Source organism: Momordica charantia (genome assembly GCF_013281855.1).
Source record: "Momordica charantia cultivar OHB3-1 chromosome 1 unlocalized genomic scaffold, Mcharantia_2.0 BLBB01000001.1, whole genome shotgun sequence".
In the NCBI taxonomy this organism is placed as follows: domain Eukaryota; kingdom Viridiplantae; phylum Streptophyta; class Magnoliopsida; order Cucurbitales; family Cucurbitaceae; genus Momordica; species Momordica charantia.
Genome location: NW_028275157.1, coordinates 17179887 through 17194465, shown reverse-complemented (window position 1 = coordinate 17194465; position 14579 = coordinate 17179887). Strand labels below are relative to the sequence as shown.

Sequence of the window (14579 nt, the reverse complement as noted above, 5' to 3'; positions counted from 1 at the left end):
AAAATATGAAATGGAAAACAACAAACAATAAACAAACATATCAGCATATGAATATATTATAAAAATAATCATACTTAATCAATCGAAATTTGATTTATATTTCTAGTTGAGCTGAGTATATATTTATGTTACCCTTCTAGTAAATTTTGAACGGTCTAATAATTACTAAACTAGCCTAAACAAGTAACTCCCTCACTTCCCAATTTTTCAAGAGCATTACAAAATAGCATTTTGATTTAACTATATTAATAAAAAAAATAGAAACATAATATATATATTATTAAAAGATGTTGTTATTGTTAGCAATTAGTTTTTAAAAGAAATATACGAAATCCTTTTGCCAACATACTTTCAATATAATTAATTATAATTTTTTTTGTTGGATAAAGATATAATTAATTATAATTATTAAGCTGACAAATGCAAAGCATATTAATGGTTATCTTCCAACATTTTTTTTGTGCGGAAACAATTCTTAAGTGAACGCTAATTTTCAATTATAGAATCTGATCTGTTCCCATCCGTATAAAAAACCCCCTTAAGTCTTTCACTCGCGGCCGGATTATTGACAACTCCAAGCCAACCAATCGTTCTTCTCCTGGAAACCCCTTAAAAAACCCTAGAATTTTCAATTTTATCGAAATTTCGACCCTCCTGGCTCAGCTGATTCTGTTCCAATCCAAGTTCCGGCGAGATCTCAAGGTTCCATTTCGCGGGTCTTCAATCGGGCCGGTGAATTTCCGAAGATTCGATGGACTTCGACGAGTATGATTACTTGGAGAAAGCTGTGGAGGACCAGGACAATAGGGACTCCAAGAAGGCGAAGAAGAATGAGAGTGAGAGGAATGAGAAAAGCAGCAGAAAGAGAGAGGTAGACGAGGAAGATGGTTCCGGTGGCCGCGAGGATGAGGAGGTGAAGGTCAAGAGGTCGAGAAGCGAGCATGAAAATGGGAAGGAGGACAGGGATCAGTCGGGCCGAGGGAGGGATCGGCATCGGAGAGATAGAGAGGAAGAAACAGATGCGGGAAAAGAGAGGAACCGTACGAGAGAGAGGGGTAGCAGTGAGAAGGAGAGGGATAGAGACAGGAACAGAGAGGATAGAGATAGAGAGAGACACAAGGAGAAGGAGAGGGAGAGAGACAGGGACAGAAGGGATAAGGATAGAGATAGAGAGAGACACAAGGAGAAGGAGAGGGAGAGAGACAAGGATAGAAGGGACAAGGAGAGGGACAAGGATAAGGAGAAGGAGAAGGAGAAGGAGAAGGAGAAGGAGAAAGAGAGAGAAAGGAGAGATAGGGAGAGGAGGGAGCGGGAAAGAGAAGAGGAGAGATCGCGGCGAAGCAGGAGTCGGTCTGTTCGGGAGCGAGAACGTGAAGTTGATGTCAGAGAGAACAGGTACCAGTTCGATCCTGTGTTCTTTGTTGACTGTGATCTTGAAAGCTATCCGTTGACTGTTGGGTGTTGCTTGTATAGATTTATTGGTTTGCTTGTTACTCGTTATTCTTGAAAAGTGTGGTGTGTAAACTTTGGTAATTGCTAGTTGATATCTTCTTTAAACTTGAAATTGTCATATTAAACAACGTGGCATTGTATCTAGTTAGATTAGAATCCGTTTTATGCTCTGGGATTTGAAACGGGTAAATATTAGAGCTAATTCCCAGGCCATTGGGCTGACATTGATAGGACTAGATATTTGATTGAAATTAGGTTCATTTTCAAACTTGGCAACGGCAGTAGATTATTATTATTTTTGTTTGCTTCGGTTGAAAAGAAATAAACATTAGGATTTTCATTGATAAACACGAGTTTTGTTGATTTTTGTGATTTTTGTGAGATTATACAGTGTACTGCATCAACTTGGAGTGCTCTACAGGCTACACAACACTTGTATAACTTCTCTGATTCCAATATCAACTTGTGTTTGGTTACCTCTTTTACGCAAGGGGATTCCTCATCTCCTAGGACATTAAGTTCTTTTTTCTCGTCTGGTGAAAGCTTCTGTTTCTTGATAATAATTTTGTTTGGAATGGGATAGATTTAAGGGAATAAAAAAATGTTTTAACTTTTAATGGGAATAAGAAAAGCCGAGTCGTTTTTAATTTCTTAAAGATTTTTTTGTTTAAATTGTTATGTTGTCTTTCATCTTTTCCCTGATGTTTTGGATGTGCCAATGGCAGGAGAATGAAGGAAAAGAAAGACATGGTGGAGCCTGAAGCTGATCCAGAGAGGGATCAAAGAACTGTATTTGCTTATCAGGTTGATGTCCTCTTCTGTAAATTTCCTCACCTTTTACGTATTATATTGTGCTGATTATTTTCGTTATCCTTTATATTCTTCGTACAGATGCCTTTGAAGGCCACTGAGAGAGATGTTTACGAATTCTTTTCAAAAGCAGGAAAGGTATTTGAAACTTATTACTGAAGAGAAGCATTTGAGTGTTTATTTTTAATTTTTGTTGAAATTTAACAATTAAAGATACGAGCAGTCATGCTTTCATCTATAACTTCTGTGTGCCATGCCCCCTGCACATGTTCACCTCTGTAACATGGAGCAGAATAGATACATTTTTGTTGCAATGTTATTGCTACAAACGTTATGATTGCATACATATTGAGATAGATTTGCTTCGTATTGCAGTTACTGTTCCTCTGCCTTCAGTTTCGAAACTATAATCAATTTCTTCTATCTCAACATTCTGTTTATATGGGGTGAGTGAAAATGTATATATGAGTTCTGTCGTGATCTCATTGATGGCCGGATGGTGCTTTGCCTCGAGTGTAAAGAATGGGAACCTTTATTGCTTTTTCTCTTTGCTGGCTTCCTAATAACCTGCACTTGTCGTTCTTTCTATTTTCAGGTGAGAGATGTACGGCTGATTATGGACAGGAATTCTAGACGGTCAAAAGGAGTTGGGTATGTGGTTTTGGGATGAGTAATTTTTGTATCCTATGCTTGTAATCTTGTTAATATGGTTTATTAACATAATAGTTTTCAAGTATCAAATTTAACTGTATTTTTAAATGAACTAGAACTAGCAATGCGATAATGATGAGGGATGGTGGGAATACAATGCAGTCATGTTTAATCAATTCATGCTGCTTGTTCAAGGTAGATAACATAAACCTGAGGTTTCCTTTGATGTTTTCCCCATCGTACTCCTAATTTTGCTCCTCTATGTTTTTGTGCAGATAAGAAACAGTCCTAACTCCTATGACTCTGTTATCTCTGGTCTTGGTTTTAGATTCATCTCACTCTACTATAAAATATCCTAGTTCAAATTAACTTTCTGACCTTGATTTGTGACGCTTTATTAAAATAATCATGCTTGGTCTTGTATCATCTTCAATCATTGCTTCTCTTCCCTATTTTCTTCTGTTTTTTCCTTGGAAGAATGCATCAAGGGCTCTTGCTTGTTTTTTCCTCTATCATCTTGCTTTTTTATAAAAATTAAAAAAAAGGGAAATTGGTCTTCTATGGTATTTAGACTTCCTCACAGTACTTATTGTCTGATGATTTTCAATAATGACTTTGTTTGGGGATTGATTTCGGTATGCAAATGTGCTCATTGAAAAGATTAGTAAGGTGGGTGAATAGTCACCGTATGATCCCCTCCCTCTTCTAGTTCTGGTCTACACTGGTCATCTGCCATTTGGCTCTGTGTTGCCTCTTTATTTGATGAACTGAACTGTTTGTCTAATCAGTCAGAAGAAACCCAGAGGTCTCTGCACTTTGTGTATTTTGTTTCTCTGAGGCTTTTTAAGTTTTGTTTCTTATCTTTATTGTCTCATTTTCTAATAAGTTTACTTTGAGGCGTTGGTGAAACTGCAGGTATGTTGAATTTTATGATGCAATGTCTGTGCCCATGGCTATCGCCCTCTCTGGTCAACTACTTCTTGGCCAACCTGTTATGGTTAAACCTTCAGAGGCTGAAAAGAATCTTGTTCAATCAAATACGTCAGGCGCCTCTGGTGCAGGGCCATATGGTGCAGTAGACAGGAAACTTTATGTTGGAAATTTACATTTCAACATGACTGAGACTCACCTTAGAGAGGTATTAAGGCCAACTAATCTATACAGTTTTATCTAAAGCCATTCACATTTGATTCCTCTCATATGGAGTTATTTTCTATACAAGTGAAAAATGTAGACCGTCATTGAACAAGAAACAATTTTATGCGCCAATATCAATTACGAAAGTATATGCAGTGAATATGGTTTTACTGTTGTAAAATTATAGTTAATGGATAATTGATGCCTTGTCTTTGGATTCAGAGTTGGTTTCTTCAATTTTAAATAATTATACCATAATATTTTTTTGATTATCACTTCTTTTTCTGATTAGATTTTTGAAGCATTTGGTCCTGTGGAACTTGTGCAACTACCTCTTGACCTTGAGTCTGGTCACTGCAAGGGTTTTGGATTTGTTCAAGTGGGTAGTTTATTTATGATCAACTTTTGCAAGCTTTTGATATGATATGCATCATAATTATCTGTACTAATTTTTGAGTCGTTTCCAGTTTGCTCATCTGGAACATGCTAAGTCAGCTCAAAGCTTGAATGGAAAATTAGAACTTGCTGGCCGAACCATCAAGGTTGTCTTCTACTAGAACCTTTAAGATTTTGATTTGTGTCTAGTACTTGTATCTGTTTGTTATTACTTATTATCACGTCTCTCGAAAATGATGACATTCTTGGTTTTGGGCATTTAAAAATAATACTGTTTGTGCAGGTTTCATCTGTAACAGATCATATTGGAGCACAAGAGAGTGTTGCTAAATCAAATGACCTTGATGATGATGAAGGGGGCGGTCTGGTTGGTGTATAATTTTCCTATATTATTAGGAAATAAATAACTATCTTGTTATAATTATTTTAGCATGTTTCTCTTCTCGGTTTTCTTATGCTAAGGCTCGAGTTGAGCTACCTTTTATTGATCGCTTAATCAATTGGACTTTTGCTTCAAATATCACCCAAGAACTTGGCTTTTACTATAGCTGATGTTTACAATAATTTAATGTGCCAGTCTGTCTCATGAATGATGATCATGTGTTTAAGTTTATTTTTCTTGATAAAATGACATAGAAAGTTGTGATTTCAATACATATCTGTGCTTTCAATTATGGCATGTGTGAGATTAGGTGAGTCTCTCTTGCCTGAGCACTCACCATGAGCGTGTGTTCATGGCAACATATGCAATTGCCTGTGGTTGGCCCCTCTTTAAATGAGTTGTGGGAGTAGTTAGGCGACCTTTATGGGATATATCAGGGTGCTGAGGCTATGTGGGGTGATTTCAACTTGGTTAGAAGTCCAAGGAGAAATTCTCAAGAGGAAACACAGCAAAAAGTATGTTATAATTTGACTTTTTTTTGATTAATGATCTCTCTTCATTTGATGTCTCAATGATAATGGAAGACATGCATGGCCAAATGAGGTTGAACCTTCTCCTTATAAAGATTGATTCTTAGCTACTGAAGATTGGATGGAGTCTTTTAGAAAATCCAGAGTTGGAGGCTACACACATTGAGTCCAGAGTTGGCAAAGTATTGAGCCTTTGAATAAGTTTGGAGTGTGTGATATAGAAATAATTGAATAGTTATAGAATTGAACAACATTCTCTAGAAGGCGCATTGGAAAATTGTAGATTCTTGTAGAATTCTTGCACATTCTTGGATTCTTCAGCGTCATGGGCTGACCTTGAAAACTAGAAAGATGGATGACTTCACATGCCAAAAAGTTGGAGAAAATTGAAACTGTTCACCTGTGAAGGAACCGATTGGGTAGCATATTGAATTGACATCCGCAAGTTGTAGATATAGCCATGATACATTGATTATTATCTTATTTTCTTGTACCTGATTACGACACATGGAAGGAATACATTGATATTGTCTGTTGATGACACACGTTGGTGTCACTAAGGGAGAATGATTCTTCCCTTGGGGTTGACCACCCCGAGTTTTTCAGACATATTGATTGCAAATTTCTGACACTTTGCTTAAGATTCTTCTTCCTCTCACATACATAGAGGAAAAAGGAGGATAAAAGAAAAGAAAATGAGACATATTGGTTGTGTCATATCATTCACTTGAGGACTGTTGAACTATGCTGGTTGCTACTTTTTCCTCTTTGATTACTACTAACTGGAATGCTTTTTGGTCACTCCTTAGCTATAGCTTTTGTATACTTCATATCATTCAATAAAATATTTGTTTATTATCAGAAAAAACGTCTGCTAATTGTATTGTCAAATTGCAGGCATTGAATGCTCAATCAAGAGCTCTGCTTATGCAGAAGCTTGACCGCACTGGCATTGCAACTAGGTTTGTCTCCCTTTGGTGTGATTAAATTGGCAGATGTGTTATCTTCCCTCTTTTCTACTGCCATCTTTTTAAATGGACTTTTGTTTCCTTAAGCAAGCGAGATCAGATCAATGTGAGTTAACTGCTGCATGGTTATTGCTTCATGGTTTCAGTATTGCAGGGTCTCTTGGAGCACCAGTGTTGAATGGGTCAGCCCCAAATCAGAGATCTTCCAGCTTGCCTCTAAATGGTCAAGCTGCAGTAGCTGCACCAGCAGTACTTCCAGCTAATTTTACTCCACCTGTTTTACAATCTGTTGGAAGCCCTAGTGAATGTCTACTACTGAAAAATATGTTTGATCCATCGACGGAGGTACTGGATACCTGTATTTCTGTTCTCATCTTTCAAGGTGGATTATTTATAAGATAAGTTATGTTGCAGACGGCACCGGACTTTGACATGGAAATCAAAGAAGACGTTGAAGAGGAGTGTTCCAAATATGGTCGCGTTAAACATATATATGTGGATAAGTGAGTACTTTCTTTTCCTTGGTCCCCATAATAAATCATATAAGCCATTTCAGGTCATATTGTCAAGTGATTTTTTTTAAAGATTTTTTTGGTTAAAATTTATATTTCTGCTTTCTTTTCAAGTCTTAGTCATACTTATGGCTATAACGTACAGGATGCTGTCTCCTGTTGACGTCTTTCTCAAATATGTTTCACTCCGTGTTGGGGCATTGACTTGGATCTTTGATCCTCATTTGCAGATACTTCCGGAATAGGGATGGAAAAAAATTACTAACTCCTTCGTGGCTCCATGGATGGGAGATTCTTGTTTTTTTTTTTTTTGGTTCCCCACTTTTATTTTAGGACGGTTACAGAAAGGAATTCCCTACCCTAACACTAGCCCTGAATTATTTTAGCAATATTATAAATTAATAACTATACTTGACTGACAACCTTTTCCATTTATGTGTGCAAATTAATTATTACTTTTGGGACTCTTGCTTTCTGCTGCCCCCGGGTGATCTTTGGGCCCCTTTTTAGTAATTTACCTCTTGTTCTTTCGTTATTCTGAAATCTGTATTAAAAGCAATTTCTGAATCTATGATAAGGATAATGACGATAGTAAACCTTACATGTCTCGTTTAATCTCTAATTACACAAAACCGTTGGAAGGTTTTCAACATCCAATGAGCATAGCCAAAACCATAGTGCCATTTCATTTTCCTATTTTCTTATAGGTAAGGGTAATGTTAACTCCACCTTATATCCGAGGATGAAACTTCAAAATTTGCATTATTATTATGTGATTCAATAGATGTTTATTTATGTAGAATTTGCCACTTTCTTCATCGTTTTCCAATTACTTTGCTCTGTGCAGAAATAGCGCAGGATGTGTGTATCTGCAATATGATGCTGTGGAAGCTGCTATAAATGCTCAACGTGCAATGCACCTGAGATGGTTTGCAGGCAGACAGATATCAGTCTTGTTCATGGTCTGTTATTTAACTTTTTATCCCTTTAGAAAGTCTTAACATTTCTCAGTTTCGACTTCTTCTCAATGTCATCTTGGTGTGTGTTGCAGCAATCGCAGGTATATGAAGCAAAGTTTAAAGGAGCTTGAGTAGTACCGTTCGTGGCTCTCACCATTGAGTAGCAATCAGAAGATTTCTGTAGCCATCCCTGCTTTGTCTCCCTCTTATGTGTAACAGGTGCTTATAGAAGTAGAGGTAAAAAGAGAGTCAAATATGTTACTAGCAAGAGTAAATGGTGTTCTTTGTGGTGGATGTTGGTTACCTATTTGTAGTTTCTGCGCTATAACATCAGTACCAGGCTCTTGGTGTCAACTTATGGAGCTGCTTTATTTTTAAAGATATTAGCATTCACACTTTGTAGATCAATGGGTTGCTTTCATTTCTCTTATAAGAATTTGATTTTCCTCCATTTACATTGCTGATGATAATAATATCCAGGTTTTCCAAATTCTTCTTGGAGCAGGCCCTATTAACCGGTTGTAATGGTTTGTTTTTGTCACAAAATCTATAGTTTAATAATTTATAACGATTTTGTTTATGTTGTAGAGTGAGTTCTATAAACTGAAATGGTTTGGAAAATTTGAGTAGGATTATTATATTTTTGGTTAGCGCATGATTTTTAGAAATTCTATTTTTAGTTTTTAAGTATTTTTTAATGCTTAAATTATAATAGTAGCAATCATTTTAAAGTTATTTTTTCAGACAATCCATCTTGCAAATATTTTTTCAAAAAGAGTTTTTAATCAATCTATTTATTTTAAATATTTTATCCATTTATTATCAAACAGTAAAGCTTAAAAGAAATTTATTCATTGAAAATCATTTAGTAATCTGTACTAAACATACTTTAGACTAGTAATCCTTCCAAAAGTGTATATAAAAAAATACTTTATTAAAAAATCACAGAAAGTGTTTATGAAGGATAAAAATGGGTGGTGTTTGATTTTAGTTTTAAAGTTTGTTGGATAATGTTAACTAAAAGTTGTTTTTTTTGTTTTTTTTTTATGAATATTTAGATAAGCAAAAGTAGTTTAAGACTAAAATCATAGAAAGAAGCAAATCCAAACTAATTTTTAATAAGTTGTTAAATTTGCCTTTCGGGATTACTTATTTAGTTAACAAAATTATTTGTTTAATGTACTGACACTTTTAAAAGAATATTTGAATTATACTAAAAAACAAAAAAATTTTAACTACAAGTATGAGGCTAATGTTAAAAGAATATCCTTGCTAATCACTAACAAGAGTAACAATAATACAATATAAAACCATATTTTCTTATGGACGTGATTTATATCATTTAATACATTTTCTTTGTTCACCATGGATGATATCAATGTTTTTAGGTCGTGGAAATTATTTCTACATAATGTTGAAATGAAAGTAGATTTCACTTTAATTATTTTCTAACTATTAGTCATTATCATCCATTAACCACGAAAACTATATTTAATATTTAAAAGTTATGCAAGAGTATTTAAGAGCTGACTTGTTTTCAAATTCTAATTTATGAGAAGTAAATTTGGTAATTGTTTGTATTTCTTCTCTTCCATTTTTAGAAGCATTTCTAAAGTTGTGTAAAAATTTTGGGACATTATTTTATCATTTTTTGACTGCATAAAGAAAAGCACAAAAATTTTGAATGTTTAATTTGAAAAAAATTAATTGCATTTAAATCATTGATTGGATTCAGTATTAAACTATTTAGAAATTGTAAAATCTGAATGGGCCGAAATTGGGGCCCAACAGAGAGATGGTGAAGATGGCGGAGGTGGCAGTGATCGGGGAGGATTTCGTGCGGTCACGGCGGCGATAAGACCGGGACCTCAAAGCCCTACTCTCTCTCGGCCATCCCTTTTCTTCTCCCTCTCTTTTCGTATAAAATCTTCCTTCAATCTTTAAACCCACGGGGCCTTCGGAGTTCGGAGGGGGCTTAATTTTTCAAACCAGCCATCGATTCCGATTCACGCCAACGGAGGGAGTGGCCAGTCGGAGTGGGATTGGGGTTCTTCACATTATCATTCTGAGCTTCTCCAGATTCACTCACTCCTTTGATTTTCCAGTACACCATGCCACTCGTCTTTCATTTCTCTTTTACTTGTGTTTCCTTCCTTTCCGAGGCTGTCGAGATTCATCATCTCTCTGCTCGGCTTTGCTTGCCTTTGCAGATATGGATAGGTACCAGAGAGTGGAGAAGCCCAAGTCAGAGAATACTCCTATAAACGAGAATGAGATTCGCATTACTACCCAAGGAAGGATGAGGAACTACATTACTTATGCCACCACTCTTCTCCAGGTTTATCTCTTCTCTTCTCTCGGCTTTGCGTTTGATGGGTGTTTTTACATAATCTTATGTGTTGCTTCTTTTGAATTCTTGGTGGGTAATAATTAATGGCGTGAATGCTGAACTGGGTACTTCTAATTTCATGGTGGTTTTGCTTTTAATACTCCAAATGCCTGATTTGAGGCCAATTAGAACTTCTGTTTTACGAATTTTCTATATTTGTTAATGCTTTCGATTTGCTTTGAAAGGGTCAGAGAAAACCGTGTCCTTGTCTGCGTCCACTATAGAAAACTTGCTTTTGATATCAATACCGGAATCTGATTGTTACACTTTTGCACTTTTTCTGTATGGTGGTACTAAACGTGGGCAGAACTTGTTTCTATTTTTGTTCTCATTTTTAGTAATTCTAACTCTTTTTTCCTGCCCGTGCTTGTCTCTGTTTCACCTACTGACTCGTGGTTGTTTGACCATATTACTCTTGATACTTTCTCCTATTGCTGTAGATAGCCTTTTCTCTCTCATTTGCTTTCCTTTTTCTGGTCCGCATCAGGGCCTTTCTTTTCATGTGTGGAGTCTTGCAAAAGATTCTTTTTCTGATTTCGTTGTTTATGATTCTTGTATCTTCCATAGGAGAAAGGGTCAAACGAGATTGTTGTCAAGGGAATGGGCAGAGCTATCAATAAGACTGTAATGATAGCTGAACTAATTAAGGTGGGGTTATTCTTTTCACTGTGCTTGTTTTTCTTTTTGGTGTGCTTGCAATATCCTCCATATTATCTACCTTTTCTTTGTTCAGAGAAGGATTGCTGGTCTCCATCAGAACACTGCAATTGGATCCACTGATATAACTGACATGTGGGAGCCACTCGAAGAAGGCCTTCTTCCGTATGAATTCATACTCTCCCATATGCTTCCGAAATTTTTCCAATATTAGCTCTGTAGGACAGTTGTTCTGATTTATGAAAGCTGATTTTCTCTACTGTTGTGCAGTCTAGAGACTACTCGACATGTTTCTATGGTGTCAATTACCTTGTCCAAGAAGGAGCTAGATACATCTTCGACAGGGTAAATATTTTAGGTTTGATGTCAACTTCTAGTTACAAGAAATATTCTCTTTAGGATTGTATATTTTCAGTTTGATTTCAACCTATAACAGTTTTTAGGAATAGTAGTTACAAATTACACCCATGTGGTTTGTCTAATTTGCAAATTGTACCTCTATATTTAAACTGGGTTCAAATCTAAGAATTGTGATATTTTGTTTAAGATTATCATTAACTTTAATGAAATAAAATAATGCCACTTATAAAACTTAATTAATAGTACGATTTTCAAATTATATACTGTGGATTGATTTGTAAAATAGGAAAGCCATGAGGGTGTAATTTTCAATTAATCATTGTGATTTGAACTCTGAAGTAGTTTTTTGGTCTTATTTGAGGTTTTCTGATTAATTTTTTCGTTGGAATTCAATATTCAAGCTCTATGCACTCAGTATTTAAATGAATATGTTTCTTGACCACTAATTTCATTTGTTTTACTTCTATGTAGATACCAGCCTCCGCTTCCAGTTGACCAAGTGAAACCATGGAATGAATTTGAAGATGAAGGAGGTGAACGGATATAAACTGGTTTTTATGTTCTCATTTACTTATAATATTGAACTGGTTTTGAATTATATTTGCATCATTTACTTTGATTTAGAGGGATCACCTAGGATACGAGGCAGGGGACGTGGTAGGGGTAGAGGCAGGGGTAGAGGTAATATTCTTCCCTTAGAATGCATTATATAATGTATGCATATATTTTCAGGCATATTTGGTTTGAACTTTTTTAGTGCAACTGTATATTACTTCTTTGATTGTTATATAGAGTAAATATGGTTTTAGCGTTGCTAGCGCCCCTGGGCCCTGGGAACAGAGTTAATCCTGAATATATTGACACAAATAACTTGCAACTTATACCAAAGTACATTAAAGTACAGAACTGAAAGACAAATTCACGTTACACATACATGGCAGCAATTGTGAATGAGGAATAAGACGTTTGATGTACATGATGCAATTTTTTTTAGAATTAATGAGAGGTAAATCTTTTCATGATCCTAAAATTGAAATTAATTATCTGTGCCAACTGCTACTAAACTGGTTTCTGTAGGGAACTACAATGGTCCATCTGAGTATCAGGGAGATGGATGGGATGGTGGGCGAGGTTTTGGTGCTAGAGGTCGAGGACGTGGAAGAGGTCGTGCATTTCGTGGAAGGGGACGTGGTTATGGTCGTCAATCAGGTGGATATTATGATTATGGTGAACCTATGGCACCACCAGTCCCTGGCCGAGGTGAGTTGTAGAATTTGTGATATAATTAAACTCAAAAGAGAAAGGTGATTGTGTTTCTCTTGGTTTACTTAGTTTTGTTCTGCTGCTTATAAAATGATGTAAAACTTGACTGTGAGACTTTAACCCAAGAGAATAGATCAAATTTAGACCTTATAACTTAAGTTTTCAGGTCAATCAGTTATTCAAAAGTCTCAAGTAGAAAAGCTCGTTTGTGATATCTTCACCGTTATCGAACTGTCCATTAATATTCTCGTTTCAAACCTGTGCACACCATTCATTTATTCCCATTGTTAGAATTGGACTTATATTTTGTTATTCTGAAGGCTTTGCAGCGGGGCGTGGTCGTGGCAGGGGGAGGGCTCGTGGTCGTGGTGGTTATTATCGATCAGATGGACCGGTGCAAGCAGCCGCTGCTTGAGAAGCGAATGCCGATCAACGTGGTTGCATTTTGCCGATGGCCTCGATATTTTATAGTTTGGATGCCCTTTTTTATTTTCAAGTTGGTAAATTGCCGCCATGGAGGTAGGAGTTTTAGTTTCTGTAGTTTGAGGTAGGAAGATTTTCCATAGCTCCTAATTTTAACTTCAAGTACGTACGTCCGAGGCAAATGGCTGTAAATTATTTTTCTTATATTCTCTTTTCCATAGGAAGTAGTGTAGCAGTACATTCTTTCATTCTTAAGTGGATTTACAACTTTTGCTCTTATTTTATGACAATAAAAATCATTATGTAGAGTTGCATCAATTGGATATAATATAATTTAACCCCAAGGATTTTCAAGTTAAAGGGTCATGAAAAACAGGAGGTATATAAGTTGAAGAAATCAATAGAAAAATTATTTGCTCTTTTATTTTTAGTTGTTTTATAAATTTGAACTAATTAAATATTACTAAACATATTAATGAGCATTTATTTTAATGTAAAATAATGCAAAATGATGTCTTTGATATTTTTTACCTCAAAGGTTTGTTTGTTTCGTAGGAGTTCAAGATTCTCAAGGATACTCGAACATCTAGGATGCTCATTCTAAGTTGAGCGTATTTACTCATTATATTCTTTTGTTTTTTATTCTTTTTTCATATGTTTTTTTAAATTAATTTTTGATATTTTAATTTTATAACTAAAAAGATTAATGTACGCATTCGTTAATAATAGAAAATTCTATGCTATTAAATACTACAAAAAAATTCTTCGCAAATATTTATGTATTACATTCGTATAAAATAATAATATCTATTTATTTGGTTTATTGATTCTCTTAAAATTATATTAATTGGAGACCAATATTATACGTCCCTCTTAATTTTTTTCCTTATTTGATAATGTAAAAAAAATAATCGAACAGAAATCTACCGATTGTAAATTCAAAGTCAAAATTGAAATTAATAGCTATAAATATTTTTAAATAATTTCAAATTAATATAAATTGATCTATAAAATACATTTAAATTCAATATAAACTAAATTGGCAAAAGGCAACTTATAAATTATGACTGTAAGTTATTTTTTGAAAAAAAATATATAACTTTGACATTCTCGTGAAAAAAGAAAACATAACTATTTAAAGATACCAGACATCTGTATTTTTCGACCTCTAAAAAATTTTAGATAATCGTTCTATGAATAACTTGAGCTCATTTTGTCAAAACATTCGAAGAAATGTGTTATTTGTTCTGAAAATTAAAGAAAAGATAGCTAAAGGATTCCTTCCAAAATCTTGAGTCGACCCCCTTAAAAGATAGGGGAAACATTTGCCCGCTAAAATGACCACCATTCGTGGCATTCTTGCCTTGGTTGCAATCAAAAAGTTGCCCTTATTTCAATCAAATTGACATGAAGAATGCCTTTCAACAACATAAGGGAAGCGGGGATCCGCAAGAATCTGTTTCTATTCAGCCTCCTCCAACTCCAGGCTGATCTTCTCCTAGGAATCCTAACTTGGTATGCAAGCTCAAGAAAACGATTTATGGATCTATATACTTGGATTGGCTAAAGCAGGCCCCAAGAGCGAAAGTGCCTAGCAGTTGTCTAATAATGTGTTATCCAAATTAAAAACATGTGGAGAATGTGTAAATCAAGTCTAAGAAACACCATCTAAAGCCCATAATACTGTTAC

The 14579-nt window shown here is 35.2% G+C and overlaps 2 protein-coding genes across 6 annotated transcripts; both read left to right on the top strand.

Annotated features, from left to right (window-relative positions):
- The first annotated feature begins 537 nt into the window (after nt 1-537).
- On the top strand, nt 538-8248 carry LOC111005988 (Splicing factor, CC1-like protein). 4 transcript variants are annotated; one of them, XM_022277723.1, is made up of 13 exons: nt 542-1395; nt 2178-2256; nt 2344-2400; nt 2858-2913; nt 3829-4051; nt 4343-4429; nt 4518-4592; nt 4730-4819; nt 6256-6320; nt 6473-6671; nt 6741-6829; nt 7686-7800; nt 7890-8248. In XM_022277723.1, exons 1-13 carry the CDS (start codon nt 752-754, stop codon nt 7926-7928), a joined length of 1818 nt encoding a protein of 605 aa, XP_022133415.1. In that variant the 5' UTR covers nt 542-751; the 3' UTR covers nt 7929-8248. The 4 variants fall into 4 exon arrangements, with proteins under 4 accessions (XP_087976564.1, XP_022133417.1, XP_022133415.1 ...); XM_022277724.2 differs by having other exon boundaries at nt 543-1395; nt 4730-4813; XM_088120438.1 differs by lacking the exons at nt 7686-7800; nt 7890-8248 and adding an exon at nt 7069-7269 and having other exon boundaries at nt 538-1395.
- Nucleotides 8249-9563: 1315 nt separating this feature from the next.
- Nucleotides 9564-13207, top strand: LOC111005246 (uncharacterized). 2 transcript variants are annotated; one of them, XM_022276678.2, is made up of 9 exons: nt 9565-9901; nt 10008-10135; nt 10754-10834; nt 10920-11008; nt 11114-11188; nt 11675-11736; nt 11828-11884; nt 12281-12463; nt 12787-13207. In XM_022276678.2, exons 2-9 carry the CDS (start codon nt 10010-10012, stop codon nt 12879-12881), a joined length of 768 nt encoding a protein of 255 aa, XP_022132370.1. In that variant the 5' UTR covers nt 9565-9901; nt 10008-10009; the 3' UTR covers nt 12882-13207. The 2 variants fall into 2 exon arrangements, with proteins under 2 accessions (XP_022132371.1, XP_022132370.1); XM_022276679.2 differs by lacking the exon at nt 11828-11884 and having other exon boundaries at nt 9564-9901.
- Nucleotides 13208-14579: the final 1372 nt, after the last annotated feature.